Consider the following 14,232-nt stretch of genomic DNA (forward strand, 5'->3'; position numbering starts at 1 on the left):
CCACAGCAGACCCCCCAGGACTCCTGGCAGAGGGCTGGGGGGTGCCCACCCTGGGCAGGATGCCAAAGGAGCAGCTCTGGGCAAATGCAGCCTGAAAACAGGCTGTAGGGACAGCTGGGAGCAGAGCTGCCACCCCCCACGGCCACCCCCACCGTAAAACAACCAAGAAACCACCGCACAAGCCCTGGGGGCACTTGGGGATCCAGGGGAACCATTTGGGGCTCCCTGGGAGCAATTTGGTGATGCCAGGAGGAACACTAAAGAGTCCTGAGAAAGTGTTTTGGGGTCCCTGGCTGCTAGTTTGGGTTTCTTGGGGACCCTCTAAGGTCCTGGGCTCCGCTGTGGCATCCTGGGGGCAGATTTTGAGCTCCAGGACACATTCTGGGATTCGTCAAGGCCATTTTGGAGTCCAGTGGAATATTTTATGGTTCCAGAGAATTATTTTGGGGTCCATTTTTAACTTCCATTCCTAAAGGTTCCTAGAGCTCTACTGCCCCCACATGGTGGGATGGGAGTCCCCCAAAACCAGGGGGTCCTCCTCAAAAGTCAGAGGACCCCAAAACAAAACACCCTGGGCAGGAATCTGGAACTCCTGTGGAGCAGCACAGGGGCAGGGGGCTTAGGGGCATCCTGCAAATAGAGGGCCCCCAAAACCATGAAATGGGGCTTGGGTCACTTGAGGTAGTGCTGGCAACACAGTGCTGGGCACAGCAAACCCCCACAGGAAGGGGGTGGGGGACACAGAGACCTCTGATGCCACCACCCCCAGCACAGCCAAACCACCCCACAGCTGCCACAGCTGCCACCAGCCCCAGGTGCTCCTAAGCTCAGGCTCAGCACAGCACCCACGGCTGCCACCCCCACGGCACCCAGGGCACAGCCTGGCCTGGGCTCCCCCCCTGGGCCTGGCCCTCAGCCCAGACGCTGCCCTTTAGCACAGCAGCCGCCCGGCACCTGCCAGCACAAAGCCTCCAAACCCCCAGGGCGCCCCCACAGCCCCCCACAGGAGCCTCTGCTGCAATCCAGTCCCCACGCTGCCCCCGACCTCTCCTTGCCACAGCAGCCCCCAGAGCGCCGCTGCCAGCTCAGCTCTGCTGCCAGGGCAGCAGTCAGCAGAGGGACACAGGGCCAGGGACACAGGGCCAGGGCCAGCCCCTGCAGGGGCACCAATGGCCTCCGGCTGCAACACAGCAGCAGCCAAAGGGGGCCTGAGGCTGCCCCTAGCAGGGGGATTCGGCAGCACAGCAGCACAAGGAAGACCCAAACACACCGACCCCTGCCCAGACCCACAGACCACCCCCAGCCCCAAGGATGGTCCCCAGAACCATCCAGACCACACCAGAACCCCATAGGTGCCCCCCCCCCCGATAGAACCAAGGACCCCCACACTCCATAGACCACCTCCAGCCGCACACATCTCCCACGGAACCACACAGACCCCTCCCACAACAGCACGGACACCACCCACCGACCCTACACAACACCCCCGTACTCCACACACCCCCTCGCATATCCCCATCAGCGCCCAACCCAAACCCCACCGGTTTCTCCTTGATCCCTGCACAGGTTCCCCGTAGCCCTACCGACCCCTACCCCACAAACCCTTCCCCAACCCAACCGACCCTCCCGACCTCCAACCGCACAGAAGTCCCCCGCAGCCTCCCAGACCATTCCCTGATCCCGAACCCACGACGTAACCCTCACCCCCCGGGGATTCCGATCCCCACCTCACGATCCCTTCCACAGCCCCACACATTCCCTCACCCCACCTGCAGCCGGCACAAAGGGGACGCAGAGCAGGAGGACGACCAAGAGCTCAGCGCACAGGAAGCTGCCGACCGCCGGCCCCGGCAGGCTCCTGCCGACCACACAGCGCTGGGAGGGAGACCCTGGACCGGACCCTCCGCCTGCTGCGGACCACCGCGGCACTGGCAGCGGAAGCAGGGGGCGGGCTGCAAGACGAAGTCCCGCCCACGCCTGGGCAGACACAGCCAATCAGAGGGGCCGGCAGCGCGGCAGCTCCTCCCCCTGGGCGCTGCCGAGGCACAGCGAGGAGCTGCCACTGCCGGCCGCGGCCGCCATTGTTCCTGCCCCGTGGGGAGCGGCAGCAGTTGCGGAGCGCGGGAGAACTGCCGGAGGTGCTGGCGGGCGAGCGGCAGCTGCCGGCTCGTGAGCTGCGGCGGGGCGGGAGGGGCTGAGGGGGACACCAGGAGGCCTCGCTGAGCCCTGCCAATCAGGAAGGGTGGGACGGGAGAGGGGCGGGGCTTGCAGGCACAGGGGCGGGGTGTACGATGCCATTGGCCGGGAGGCAAGACAAGGGCTGGGGAATGCCGAGTGCGGTCGGGGTCATGGTAATGAGGGACGCGAGGCATGCCGGGACACCGTGCCCGGGGCACCCCGCGGGGACTTGATCGGAGGTCGGTGGCCGCGAAACCAAGCGGGACCGTGCGGAACGGGCGGGGAGCGGAGCCGGGAGGCGGCTGCGGGCGGCACGGCCCTGACCGTGGCCTCGGGGAGCCCCGCGGGGCATGGGTGTGTGTGGGCGGGGTAAGTCGGAATCGCTTCTCGGCCTTTTGGCTAAGATCAAGTGTAGTATCTGTTCTTATCAGTTTAATATCTGATACGTCCTCGATCAGAGGACTGTCTATTAAACGGATTTTTGGGCGTGGGAGTTGGATCCGGAGCTTGCTCTCTCCGCTCCGCGCATCATCCTGGTATTGCAGTGCCTCCGGGAACGGTGCACCCCCCCGGGGACCTTTGCTGGTTAACGACAGAACTTTCTGTTCTCTGTCTTCCCTTCCTTCCCTTCTTCACTCATTCAAGCTCTCTTAGACCCCTCTGAGGACCCTCAAACTCTCCTTTAGCTCGCTCACATCATCCTAGCATACTTCAAAGCCTCCTTATCTGCCTTGAACCCTCCTTAGGTCATTCAAACCCTGCCTAAGGTCCCTCAAACCCTCTCTAGACCTCCTCAAACCCTCCTTTAGATCCCTCAAAGCCTCCTGGAGATACTTCAAACCCTCCTGAGCTGAGCTTATAGAAATTCTATGGTGAAAAAAGGTGGATTTGGGGCTTGCTGAAGAACTGGAGCCAAAGTCTCCTTCCCTTTCCTTGCCCCCTGCCTGGATTTCTGCCTTCAGTTCCCCTCCTCCTCAAGCCAGGCAGAGGCAGAGTGCTCCACCCAGGGCGCAGCCAGCAGCTGGAGTCATTTCTCTGTCACCTGTTGCGAGAACAGTGGAGGGGAGGGGGGGGGGAACGCATTTGGGCTCTGGGGAGGAGTGAAGGGGAGGGGGAGTGGAGGGGTGGGATTATGCTAATGAGAGACCAATGGGGGTCGAGAGTGGCAGGGATGGGGCGTGGCCATGCAGTGCAAGGTGAAGACAGCAGATGGAGTTTGGAGCCTGCAGGGAGACAGCAGCAGCTGTGGGACAGAGTAGGACAACCTGTGCTGGAGATGGCAAAGGGCACTGGCAAGGCTGGCAGTCATCAAGAGAACCAAAGGCTTTGCCCCGTGGCTATGGCAACCATCTGCCACCAAGGCCTGTGAGGAGACCTGGGCCTAAGGCACTGGGGGAGCCCCAGGGATCAGTGTTGGGCCCCATCCTGGTCAATATCTTTATTGATGATCTGGATGAGGGGACTGAGTCCATCACAGTAAGTTTGCAGATGACACCAAGCTGGGATCAGGAGCTGATCTGTTAGAGGGTAGGAGGCTCTGCAGAGGGACCTTGCCAGGCTGGACAGATGGGCAGAGTCCAAGGGCATGAGATTGAACAAAGTTAAGTGCCAGGTTCTACAGATTGGCCACAACAACCCCATGCAGTGCTACAGGCTGGGGACAGAGTGGCTGGAGAGCAGCCAGGTGGAAAGGGACCTGGGGGGACTGGTTGACAGCAGCTGAACAGGAGCCAGCAGTGTGCCCAGGTGGCCAAGAAGGCCAATGGCATCCTGGCCTGCATCAGGAATAGTGTGGCCAGCAGGAGCCACACTATTCCTCATCCTGTCCTGTACTCAGCAGTCATCCTGTCCTGTACTCAGCACTGGGTAGGCCACACCTTGTGTCCTGTGTTCAGTTCTGGGCCCCTCAGTTCAAGAAAGATGTTGAGATGCTGGAACGTGTCCAGAGAAGGGCAACAAAGCTGGGGAGGGTCTGGAGCACAGCCCTGTGAGGAGAGGCTGAAGGAGCTGGGGAGGTTTAGCCTGGAGAAGACGAGGCTCAGGGGAGACCTCATTGCTGAGTACAACTACCTGAAGGGAGGCTGTAGCCAGGTGGGGTTGGACTCTTCTCCCAGGCAACCAGTGACAGAAGGAGAGGACACAGTCTCAAGCTGCTCCAGGGGAGGTTTGGGCTGGATCTTAGGAAGAAATTCTTCACAGCAAGAGAGATTGGCCATTGGGATGTGCTGCCCAGGCAGGTGGTGGAGTCACCATCCCTGGAAGTGTTTAAAAAGAGACTGGATGAGGCACTCAGTGCCATGGATTAGTTGATGAGATGGTGTTGGGGGATAGGTTGGACTTGAGGGTCTCTGAGGTCTTTTCCAACCTGCTTAATTCTGTGATTCTGTGCTTCATCGCCTCCTGGCACAGCTCCAGGCAGGCTGGGGGCTGCCATCCCCTTGTCCTTCCCTCAGCATCACACAGAGCACAGCCCACAGCACCTGCAGAGCCTTGGCCCACACCTGAGGGACAGGATCTGCCTGCCCAGGGGCTGTGCTCAGGCCTTGGCCTTTGTGCTCCACAAACCAAGCCCAGGGTTTGCTGCCCTGCACTTTGCCTCTGGCTCCCTGCAGTTGTGGCCTCCACTGAGCTACTCCAACGAGTCCCTGGAGAGGCTTCAGCCTCAGTGAAGCCAATCAATGCTTCAAGGTACTCTGAGTTTTGTTTCTGACTTCTTGAGAGGTTTCTTCAGTCTCCTGGCAGTTCCTGAGGTTCATGCAATGAGCCCCAGGTGCCCTCAGGAGTTTTTCTCTTTCTGCAGTTCTCTTCAGGATGTCAAACTGCAGCTAACACAGCTCAGTTTGCATGGCAAAGGGAAAACATTTTATTATGTCTGAGACAGAGGAGAGGTGACAGCAGCATCCCCCAGGTGATACTGATCCAGGCTGTCTCCTCAGCAGGTCTGCACTGGGAGCAGAAGCTGTCCCTGGAGGCCTGACACTCTATGCACAACTTTGCTCCTCACCCTCCCAACCTCCCCATGCCTCTCATTGCCCACCTGGGGCTTACAGCACTGCTCCTTGCATCAGACTTCTCCCCTGCTCTCTGCAGCTGCAGCTCACAGCTCCATGGCACCATCTCCCCCCTGCTCTCCTTCCACAACTGGCTGCACACAGCCACAGAAGAATTGTTGCTGTTGGGAAGCAAAGCAAAGCCAAGCCTGAGAAAGTTCCCTCAGCAATCCAAGCCCTCTGGAACCATCTGCTCAGCACAAGCTGTCTCTCAGCAGGTTGCCTCTCTACCAGGGATGAGCTGAGCAGCAGTGTTTCAGGCAGGTAGATACAACAGGTGGAGAGAAACACAATGGCAGAGGTGGCTCAGGAGACAAGGAGGCTGTTGAAAGCCAGCTCAGCTTTTGCTCCCTGAAGCTCAAAGCAGCAGCACAGGTGAGAGGAATCCGGAGGAACAGAGAATGAGGAGAGGAGGAAAGTGGAGAATGATGGAAATGGCCTTTGGCTGGACAGTGTGGGTCTGGAAAGATGACTTTAGAGATGGTCACTGTGTCCTGGAGAGGTGACAGTGTATGGAAGATCAGAGAAATTGCTTCCATCTCACAAGTGGCACAGAGGCACAGGGCTGGCAGGAGACAGCTCCAGCTGCACTGGGGGCTGGCAGGAGCTGACACACTCCCAAGCCTTAGGGAGAGCAGTGCAAGGTTGGGAAAGTGAGGGCCAAGCTCACCAAGGAGACCTCTCAGTGCTCTGGGTCTGTCTGTCCCACTCCATGTCTGACTGACCCTGGGCTGGCTCATGGCCCAGGAAAAGGGCAAGGAGGTGATGGGAGAATCCAAAAGCTTCTTAGCTACCACTGTGCTTGAGCAGCAGCATTCCCATGCATTCTGCACTGGGCTAGGTGGGAGGAGATCCTTCTCAGAGTCCATTAGCCCTGATCAAAAGCTCTCACACTTACTTCTCCAGGAGCTTTCACAAAGCCTCTCCTGGCTACTGCAATTCTTCCTCCTCCCTGTTCGGTATCCACAGGGTCTGGTTCAGTGCAGTATTTGTGTCTCTGGCCCTGCACAAGTGCTCTGGGCTCCTCCAAAGCCCTCCTCCAACTTCCTCCTCTGCCCCCAAGTCCCCTCTCTCATGCCTGCAAGCAGAACTTTCCTTCTGCTCTGTGTTCAGCTCTCAGCCTAAGCGAAGAAGCTCAAACCCAACCTGTGACCAAACCAAGCTGTGCGCGGCCCAAGCCAACAGATTGCAGCCCGCCAGAGGCTGCTGCTAGGTCTGGAGGCAAAGCCAAGGTGTTCCAAAGCAGGCAGTGGCGACCTGTTGGGAAGCAGGGAAAAACTCCAACAAAAAGGAAGGAAAGCCTAAAGCCTGAGCTTGTCCTGGCCCGCGCAGCCCCGGGGCCAGCAGCTAAAGGCTCCCCGGCTCTCAGCATGCCCCGGGGCCCGCCCAGACCCCCACGGGACAGGAACAATGGCGGCCGCGGCCGGCAGTGGCAGCTCCTCGCTGTGCCTCTGCAGCGCCCAGGGGGAGGAGCTGCCGCACTGCCGACGCCTCTGATTGGCTGTGTTTGAGCAGACGTGGGCGGGACTTCGTTTTGCAGCCCGCCCCCTGCTTCCGCTCCTAGTCACACGTGGCCGCAGCAAGTAGAGTGTTCGGTACCTTCATCCCAGCGCTCTCTGCTCTCCCAGACCGCAGCTGGCGGAAGGTCCGGTCCGGGATCTCCTTCCCAACGCTGTGTGGTCGGCAGGAGCCTGCCGGGGCCGGCGGTCGGCAGCTTCCTGTGCGCTGAGCTCTTGGTCGTCCTCCTGCTCTGCGTCCCCTTTGTGCCGGCTGCAGGTGGGGTGAGGGAATGTGTGGGGCTGAGGAGGGGATCGTGAGGTGGGGATCGGAATCCCCGGGGAGTGAGGGTTGTGTGTTGGAGGTAGGGAGGGGTCTGTGGGGTTCCGGGGGGAGGTCTGCGCGGTTGGGGGGGCCGGGAGGGTCCGTGGGGTCTAGCGTGGTCCGCAGGGTTGGTGGAGAGTTTGTGTGGTAGGAGTTGGTGGTGCTGGAGGAGCCTCTGTGTGGCTGTTGTGTGGGGAGGGGTCGTGAGGCTTGGAGTGGGGAGTTCTGGGGTGATGAGAGTGGCTCCGTGCGGGTCTGGAGGGCTCCGTGCGGGTCTGGAGAACTTTGTGGGGCTGTGGGCAGCCTGAGGGTGTCTGTGGGGGGGTTATGTGGCTGTGGCGGTGTCGGTCGGCAGCTTCCTGTGCTCCGAGCTGTGCCTTGGGCTCCTGCTCTGCGTCCCCTTTGTGTGCCAGGTGGGGTGGGGACCCCTGGGGCGGAGGGAGGCAGCCTGGGCTTGGGGTTGTGATCCCTGGGGCCTGAGGCTTTTGTGCTGGGCTGAGGATTAGGGAGGGCTGTGTGGGGCTGCTGGGGGCGTGTGTGGAGTTGTGGGGTCGGGAGGGTGGTTGGGGTGCAGGGGGGTCCGTTGGGTTGTTGGAGGGTTTGTGGGGTTGGGGTGGGTGGGGCTGGGGGGAAGGCTGTGTAGGGGTAGAAGGAGGAGCTGTGGGGGTTGGGCTGGGGAGGCTGTGGGGAGGGCATCTGTGGGGTCTTGCAGGCCTGGTCCTTGGGGCAGGGGTAGGGTTGTGGGGGGGGTGTGGGGTTGGGCTTGGGATCCCTTGGGGCTGAGGGTTGTAATCTGGATCCTTTGGGAGTCTGGGAGGAAAGCTGTGGCTGGGCTGGGGCTGAGGGGGATCTTGGGGCCAGGCTTGGGATCCTGTGGGGCAGGGTAGGGTCTGTGGGGGTCTGTAGTGTTTGGGGGGTGGGTGGGACCTGGCTGCTGTGGCCTCCCACAGCCTCCTGCGGTGCTGCTGAGGCTGCTGTGGCTGTGCTGGGTGCCTCCAGCCAGGCCTTGGGTGCTGCATGGAGGGCAGCAAGCAGGCCCCAGGGAGGCTCCAAGAGCCTTTGATGACTTTTCCTGCTGGCCCAGCGCAGCCAGCTGCAGGTCCCGGGAGGGATGTGGGGGGAGTTCAAGCCCTGAACCCCCAAACAGCCTCCCTAGACCCCTGTGTCCCCCTGGGCAGCCCAGGCTAGCCCCTGCCACAAGCAGGAGGAGCAAGGGCACAACCCGAAATGCCTCCTGGAGCTCAGAATGTTCCCCTAAGAGACCAAAGTCAGAACCCAGGACCCTAAAACAGCCCCGAGGAATCTAAGCAGCAGACTGGGACCCCAAAATGCCTGCCTGGGACCCTTCAGTTACTGCCCTGGCACCCTAAAACTGTTTCAAAGGAACCAAAAATGGTCTCTAAGACCCAGGTGGGAGGAAAGGATATCCCCAGAGCCCCCAAGGGACCCAGGTCTGGGGGCTCTGGAGGGATTCTGAGCATCAGGGCCCATGGCAGTATTGTTTTGAACCCTTGCTGGTTAGGGCTAAAGAAAACAGGTGGTAGCTGGTTTTGTGCTTGGGAGCAGGATGCGAGCTTGGGGAGAGGTTCTGAGATTGGAAGTGCTTCTGAGGTTTGGGGCCTGGCTCTGAGCTTGGGGAATGGTTCTGACCTTAGTTGCTGGCTCTGAGCATGGGAGCTGGCTCCGAACTTGGGATTTGGTCTGAGCTTAGTTGCTGTTTCTTGAGTGTGGGAGCTTGTCCTGAGCTTGGGTGCTGGGTCTGCGCTTGGGAGATGGTTCTGAACTTGGGAGCTGGTTGTGAGCTTGGGTCTGAGCTGCAGAGCTGGGACTGAGCTTAGGAAGTGGTTCTGACCTTAGTTGCTGGGTCTGAGCATGGGGGCTGTCAAGTGCACTATCAGCTGGAAAGGTTGGAGCAGCTGAGCCTTGGGGTCCCTCCCAGCCTGGCATTCTGTGCTGCCAGAGCTGTGCTGATGGTTTTGAGGGCACTTGGAGACCTTCTTGAGCATTTCTGGAGAGTGTCCAACACATCACTAAGCCTAGAAACTGCCTCAGCTCTCTGCAGAATGAACTCTTCAGAGCTTGAAGAGCTTTCAATCAATTTGGCAGAGTTTTGGAGGAGTTTGGAAGGGATTTTGGTGATTTTGGTTTTTAGACATTTTAAAACCTTGTTAAGCATTCTTCTTCTTCTCCTCCTCCTTTTCCTTGTCCTCTTCATTCTCCTTCTCTCCCTCATCTTTTTCCTCCTCTTCTTCTCCCTGGACACTGCACTTAGAATCATGGATTGGTAGAGCAGTTTGGGCTGGAAGGGACCTGCAAAGGTGATCCAGTGCAAGCCCCTCTGCAGTCAGCAGGGACATCCTCCCCTAGATCAGGTTGCCCAGAGCACTGTCCAGCCTCAGCCTGAATATCTCCAGGGATGGGACCTCACCTCCCTCCCTGGGCAAGCTGTTGCCTCATGGTGCAGAACTTGTTCCTCACATCCAATCCAAATCTGCTCTGCTCTAGTTTGAAGCCATTGTCCTTGGTCCTGTCCCTGCAGGCTTTGCAAAAAGTCCCTCTGCAGCCTTCTTGTAGCCCCCTTCAGGTACTTGCAGGCTGACATTAGGTGTCCCCAGAGCCTTCTCTATGCTGAACACCCCCAGCTCCCTCAGCCTGGCCTCATAGCAGAGCTGCTCCAAGCCCCTGATCCTTTTCATGGCCTCCTCTGGACCCTCTCCATCAGGTCCATGTCCTTCCTGTGTTGAGGGCTCCAGAGCTGGCTGCAGTACTGCAGGTGAGGTGTCCCTAGAGCAGAGGAAAGTGGCAGATTCAGCTGTCTGGCTCTGCTGCCCACACTGCTTTTGGTGCAGCCCAGGCTGCCCTTGGCCTTGTGTGCTGCAAGCTCACACTGCCTGCCCCTGGCCAGCTTCTCCTCCACCAGCACCCCCAAGTCCTTTTCTGCAGAGCTGCTTTCTATCCCCTCCTTCCCCAGCCTGTACTGATTGTGAGGCTTCTTCCAGGCCAGGTGCAGGACTCTGCACTTGCTGTTGTTGAACCTCCTGAGGTTCACCTGGGCCACTTCTCCAGCTTCTCCTCTTCAACTCCTCCAACTTGTTCTCCAGGGTATTGTCTTCCATGCTCTCATCCAGGGGTTTGTGTTGGGCCATGCTGGGTGTGTAAATCAGACCTGGGGACTCTCAGAGGGCAGCCAAGTGAGTGAAGCTGGAGCAATGTCTGGAGAGATGGAGGAGTGAAGGCTGCAGGGGGTGGGAGGGGTTAGTTGAGCAGCTGTGTGGCTCTGCCTGGCTCCTACCTGCAATGGTGCTGGCAGCAGCTGAGCCCAGAAGCTGAAAGGCCCAAATGCTGCCTGGCTCAGGACAGTCCCCTGCCACCTCCTGCCATCCAGCACAGCCCAAGCAGGCACTCAGAGGTCCTAGCCACACCCCCAGCCATAGCCCAGGGCAGGAGTCACCTGAGGTCTCACTCCCTCTCTCCCCCTTCATCAGTTGCTGCATGAGGTGGCTGCAGGGTCCCTCCCCACCCCTCATCTGATAACTCCCCCTTGGCTTGTTGCTGTTCTTTCAGCTCTCCAGCTCATGCCAGCCTTTAGTCTCAGGCCCCTTCCATTCTTGTGCCACAACATTTTGCACTCCAGCCTTGCAGCTGCAGTGGCAGTGGAGGTGAGGGCCACAGGGGCATGGATGGACTGGGAATGGGGGAAGGGCTTGGGAATGGTCAGGCAGGAATTAGGCCTTGTCCACCCAAAAAGGGGAGAGGATGCAGGGCCCAGGTGGCAAAGGAAATGGCAGAATGTGGCAGGATTTCAGGAGCTGAAAGGAGTGAATTGTGCTGCAGCTCTGCATGTGTCAGCTGGGAGATGAGCAACAGCCCCTGGGCACTGTGCCCTCCTAGCAAACCTCATTTTGTCTTGGGGATGTGGAGTGGCAGCTGCAGGAGAAGTGCAAAGAGAAAGGTGAGAGAAATGGGCAGGGAGAGAAGGAAGCCAAAAGCTTTGCACTGAGTCTCTTTGGGCTGCCTGTGTGTGAATGCTGCTGGAGGTGTCAGGATTGTCCAGGAGACAGAGACTCCTCCAGCAGCACAGTGAGGGCTGAAGAGGTTTAGCAAGAAGCTGACCAAGTCCCTCCCCTCTTTGCTGCATCTCCAGAGAGCATGAACCTCCCTTTGTCTGTGTGCTCAGGGCTGCTCTGATTTTCTCTTGGGGAGTGGGCAGCACAGAGGTTTGTGCAGAGGAAAGATGAGCACAGAGTGGGTGTGGTGGGGGCAGGGCCAGGGAGGAGACCTGGGTCCAGAGCAAGATCTCCTGGCAAATGCATCTGCAGGCAACAGAGGCCTGGTCAGGCAGTGGGAGGAAGGTGCAGGCAAGGGCTGGGAGAGGCTGTGTGGAGGCAGCTGTCTTGTGGTGCTGGGCTGCAGCTGTGTGCTGGGGGTTGTGTGCTGGGCAAGGAGCTGAGTCTGCACTTGTTCAGACCTCCCATCTTCAGCAGCCCTGGCTGTGTGCTGTGCCTGTGCTGCCTGGCTTGGGAGCTGCCCCTAGCAAGGACTCAGCTCTGCTGCCTGGTCCTGGGCAGTGCTGAGCCATCCCTTGCAGGTCATGTTCTCCTCTGAGCCCTTTGCTTGTCTGTGGCAGGGGCTGTGTCCTTCTCTGTCCATCAGCCCTGCTGCTGTATGCTGGGGAAGAGCAGAGTTTGCAGATCTGCCCCTTGGAGCAGCCCAGCAGGGAAAGAAGGCAGAGTGGGGCAAGAGGAGGACCCCAGCCCATGGCTGATGCCTGGGTCACCTCCCAACCTCCTCCATTCCCTCCTACCCACCACATTTCCCAGTCACAGGCCTCTGAAGGACCTCAGCTGTGGTGGCAGTCTGGGAGCTCCCCAGGTTGGTGGGGGTCAGTTGTGTGGCAGGAGGAGATTTTTGGGTTTGGGATCTTGATGTTGGTGGGAGAACATTGCAGGTGGTTTGGTCTCCATTGTCTGAGCCAGGAGAGATGAAAGGAGAGGGCTTGGGCCAGGAACCAGCCTGCCAATGCTGCCAGGCTGGAGCACAGTTGGACGAGACCTCTTGTAAGTCCCAAAGTGCCTCAGGGCACTGCTCACAGGAACCTGAGGTCTCAGCACAGGTATTGGAGGCCTGACCTTTCACCATGGTAGGAACTGGGGGTTTGAGAGCCCTTCTCTTTTCCTTGCCCCAGCTGAGTGTTGTGTGTTGGGATGTATCTAGAGTCAGGGCCTGTCATGAGCCAGGAAGGTGAAGGTTTGAGGTCCTGGGCTCAGGTGCTTCCATCTTCCCTAGGCCACAACTCTGACCTCTTCCCCATGAGCATGGCCTTACAGAAGGATCCAGAGAATAGCTGGGAGGAGTACTGCCTTGAGAACAAGATGAAGGAGCAAAAGTGTAGCCCTAAGGAAGTGAATGAGAAGACGGAGGATAGAGAGGAGAATGATGACTGTGATGATGATTTGTATGAGGAGGAGGAGGAAGATGAGGATGAAGGTGACCAGGATGAGGAGGAGAATGAGGATGAAGGCACAGCAGCCCCCTCTGTGCCAGCTGAGCAGGTGAATCAGTGCTCTGAGTGTGGGCAGAGCTTCCCAGCTGTCTCAGACTTAATGAAGCATCATTACCCCCACCCTGGCCCTCGGCTCTTCATCTGTGGTGACTGTGGCAAGAGGTTCAGGTGGAGGTCTAAGCTCATGCGGCACTGCCTCACCCACACGAGTGAGAAATCCTTCACCTGCAAGGACTGTGGCAGGAGTTTCAAACACAGCTATAGCCTCACCATCCACCGTCGCATCCACACCGGAGAGAAGCTGTTCCCCTGTGCTGAGTGCGGCAAGAGTTTCACCACGAGCAGTTCATTCATCCGGCACCAACTCATCCACAGCGGTGACAAACCCTACAGCTGTGCCCACTGCAGCAAGAGCTTCACCTGTAGCTTCTCTGTCACCAAACATCGTCATGTGCACACCACTGAGAAGCCTTTCACCTGTGCTGACTGTGGCAAGAGATTCAAATACAGCTGCACCCTCACCACGCACCGCCGCATCCACACTGGAGAGAAGCTGTTCCCCTGTGCTGAGTGTGGCAAGAGCTTCACCACAAGCACTTTATTCATCCGGCACCAACTCATCCACAGCGGTGACAAACCCTACAGCTGTGCTGAGTGCGGCAAGAGCTTCACACAGAGCTCAACCCTAACCCAGCACCATCGTGTGCACACTGGAGAGAAGCCGTTCACCTGTGCTGACTGTGGAAAGAGCTTCACCAGCAGCTCCTATCTCACCCAGCACCGTCGTGTGCACACTGGTGAGAAGCCTTTCACATGTGCTGACTGTGGTAAGTGCTTCGCAAAGAGCTCCAAGCTCACCCAGCACCGTCGTGTGCATACTGGGGAGAAGCCTTTCACTTGTGCTGACTGTGGCAAGAGCTTCACCCGCAGCTCCTATCTCAACAAGCATCGCTGCAGCCACACCAGTCAGCAGCCCACACTCTGGGGGATGAGCAAGTAGATCCACCCAGGGTCTGTTGGGTTGATGGTGATCCCCTGAAAGGGCCTTTCCAGCAGATTGGACCAAAATCGCCTCTTTTCACCTGCATTTGTCAGAAGCTGGGGACTGCAGCAGGATAAAACATCTCCTGCCATTTTGAACACCAATTAGTGCTGATGAGAACAATTACAGTGCTGAGTCAGCACAGCAATGGAGCTGTGTGCCCAGTTCAGGAAGGTCAAATTGAGGTTCCCAGAAGAGTCTTGAGAGTCTCTTGGTGGGAGCAGTGTCAAGGACATCTCAGATTCTTTTTTTTTTTCGAGGGACTCAAGGGATGAGCCAGGGGAAAAGCTGCTCTGTGCCACCCCCACCATAGTCTCCAGCTGCCTCAGAAGGGGAACTGTTCCCCCACAGCACCCTGCCCACTCTGTGGCACTGCAGCACTGAGGGAGCCACTCGAGAGAGCCTGTCCAGGTGAATTTGCCTGTAGGCAGAGGTCTACACCACACACACACACACCCCTGCAGCCACAAGAGAAGTTTGCCTCCACGCATCCAGAAGGGATCGTCCCCGGGAGCCAGCACTGGGTCCCTGCAAGCCCCTGAGCTTCAGCAGTGACCAGCCACAGCATCGTCAAATCCCTGCGAGCCTCGGAGCCTCGGCAGCAGCCACAGCCTTAGGCGAGTCCCTTAGCCTGGGCA

General features: G+C 58.7%; 1 protein-coding gene and 1 non-coding gene across 2 annotated transcripts in view; both read left to right on the forward strand.

The window, feature by feature from the left end:
• LOC128980364 (zinc finger protein 850-like) overlaps positions 1-13,552 on the forward strand; it is a 77,471-nt gene extending 63,919 nt beyond the window's left edge. The window contains exon 4 of the mRNA XM_054398832.1: positions 12,763-13,552. Within this exon, the coding sequence (XP_054254807.1) occupies positions 12,763-13,552 (790 nt within the window). The remainder of the gene's footprint in view (positions 1-12,762) is intronic.
• Positions 2,558-2,748, forward strand: LOC128980367 (U2 spliceosomal RNA). The gene has a single exon (XR_008489480.1). It is a non-coding gene; the product is annotated as a U2 spliceosomal RNA (small nuclear RNA).
• Positions 13,553-14,232: the final 680 nt, after the last annotated feature.

The sequence above is a fragment of the Indicator indicator genome, unplaced genomic scaffold (assembly GCF_027791375.1).
Source record: "Indicator indicator isolate 239-I01 unplaced genomic scaffold, UM_Iind_1.1 iindUn_scaffold_133, whole genome shotgun sequence".
Classification (NCBI taxonomy): Eukaryota; Metazoa; Chordata; class Aves; order Piciformes; family Indicatoridae; genus Indicator; species Indicator indicator.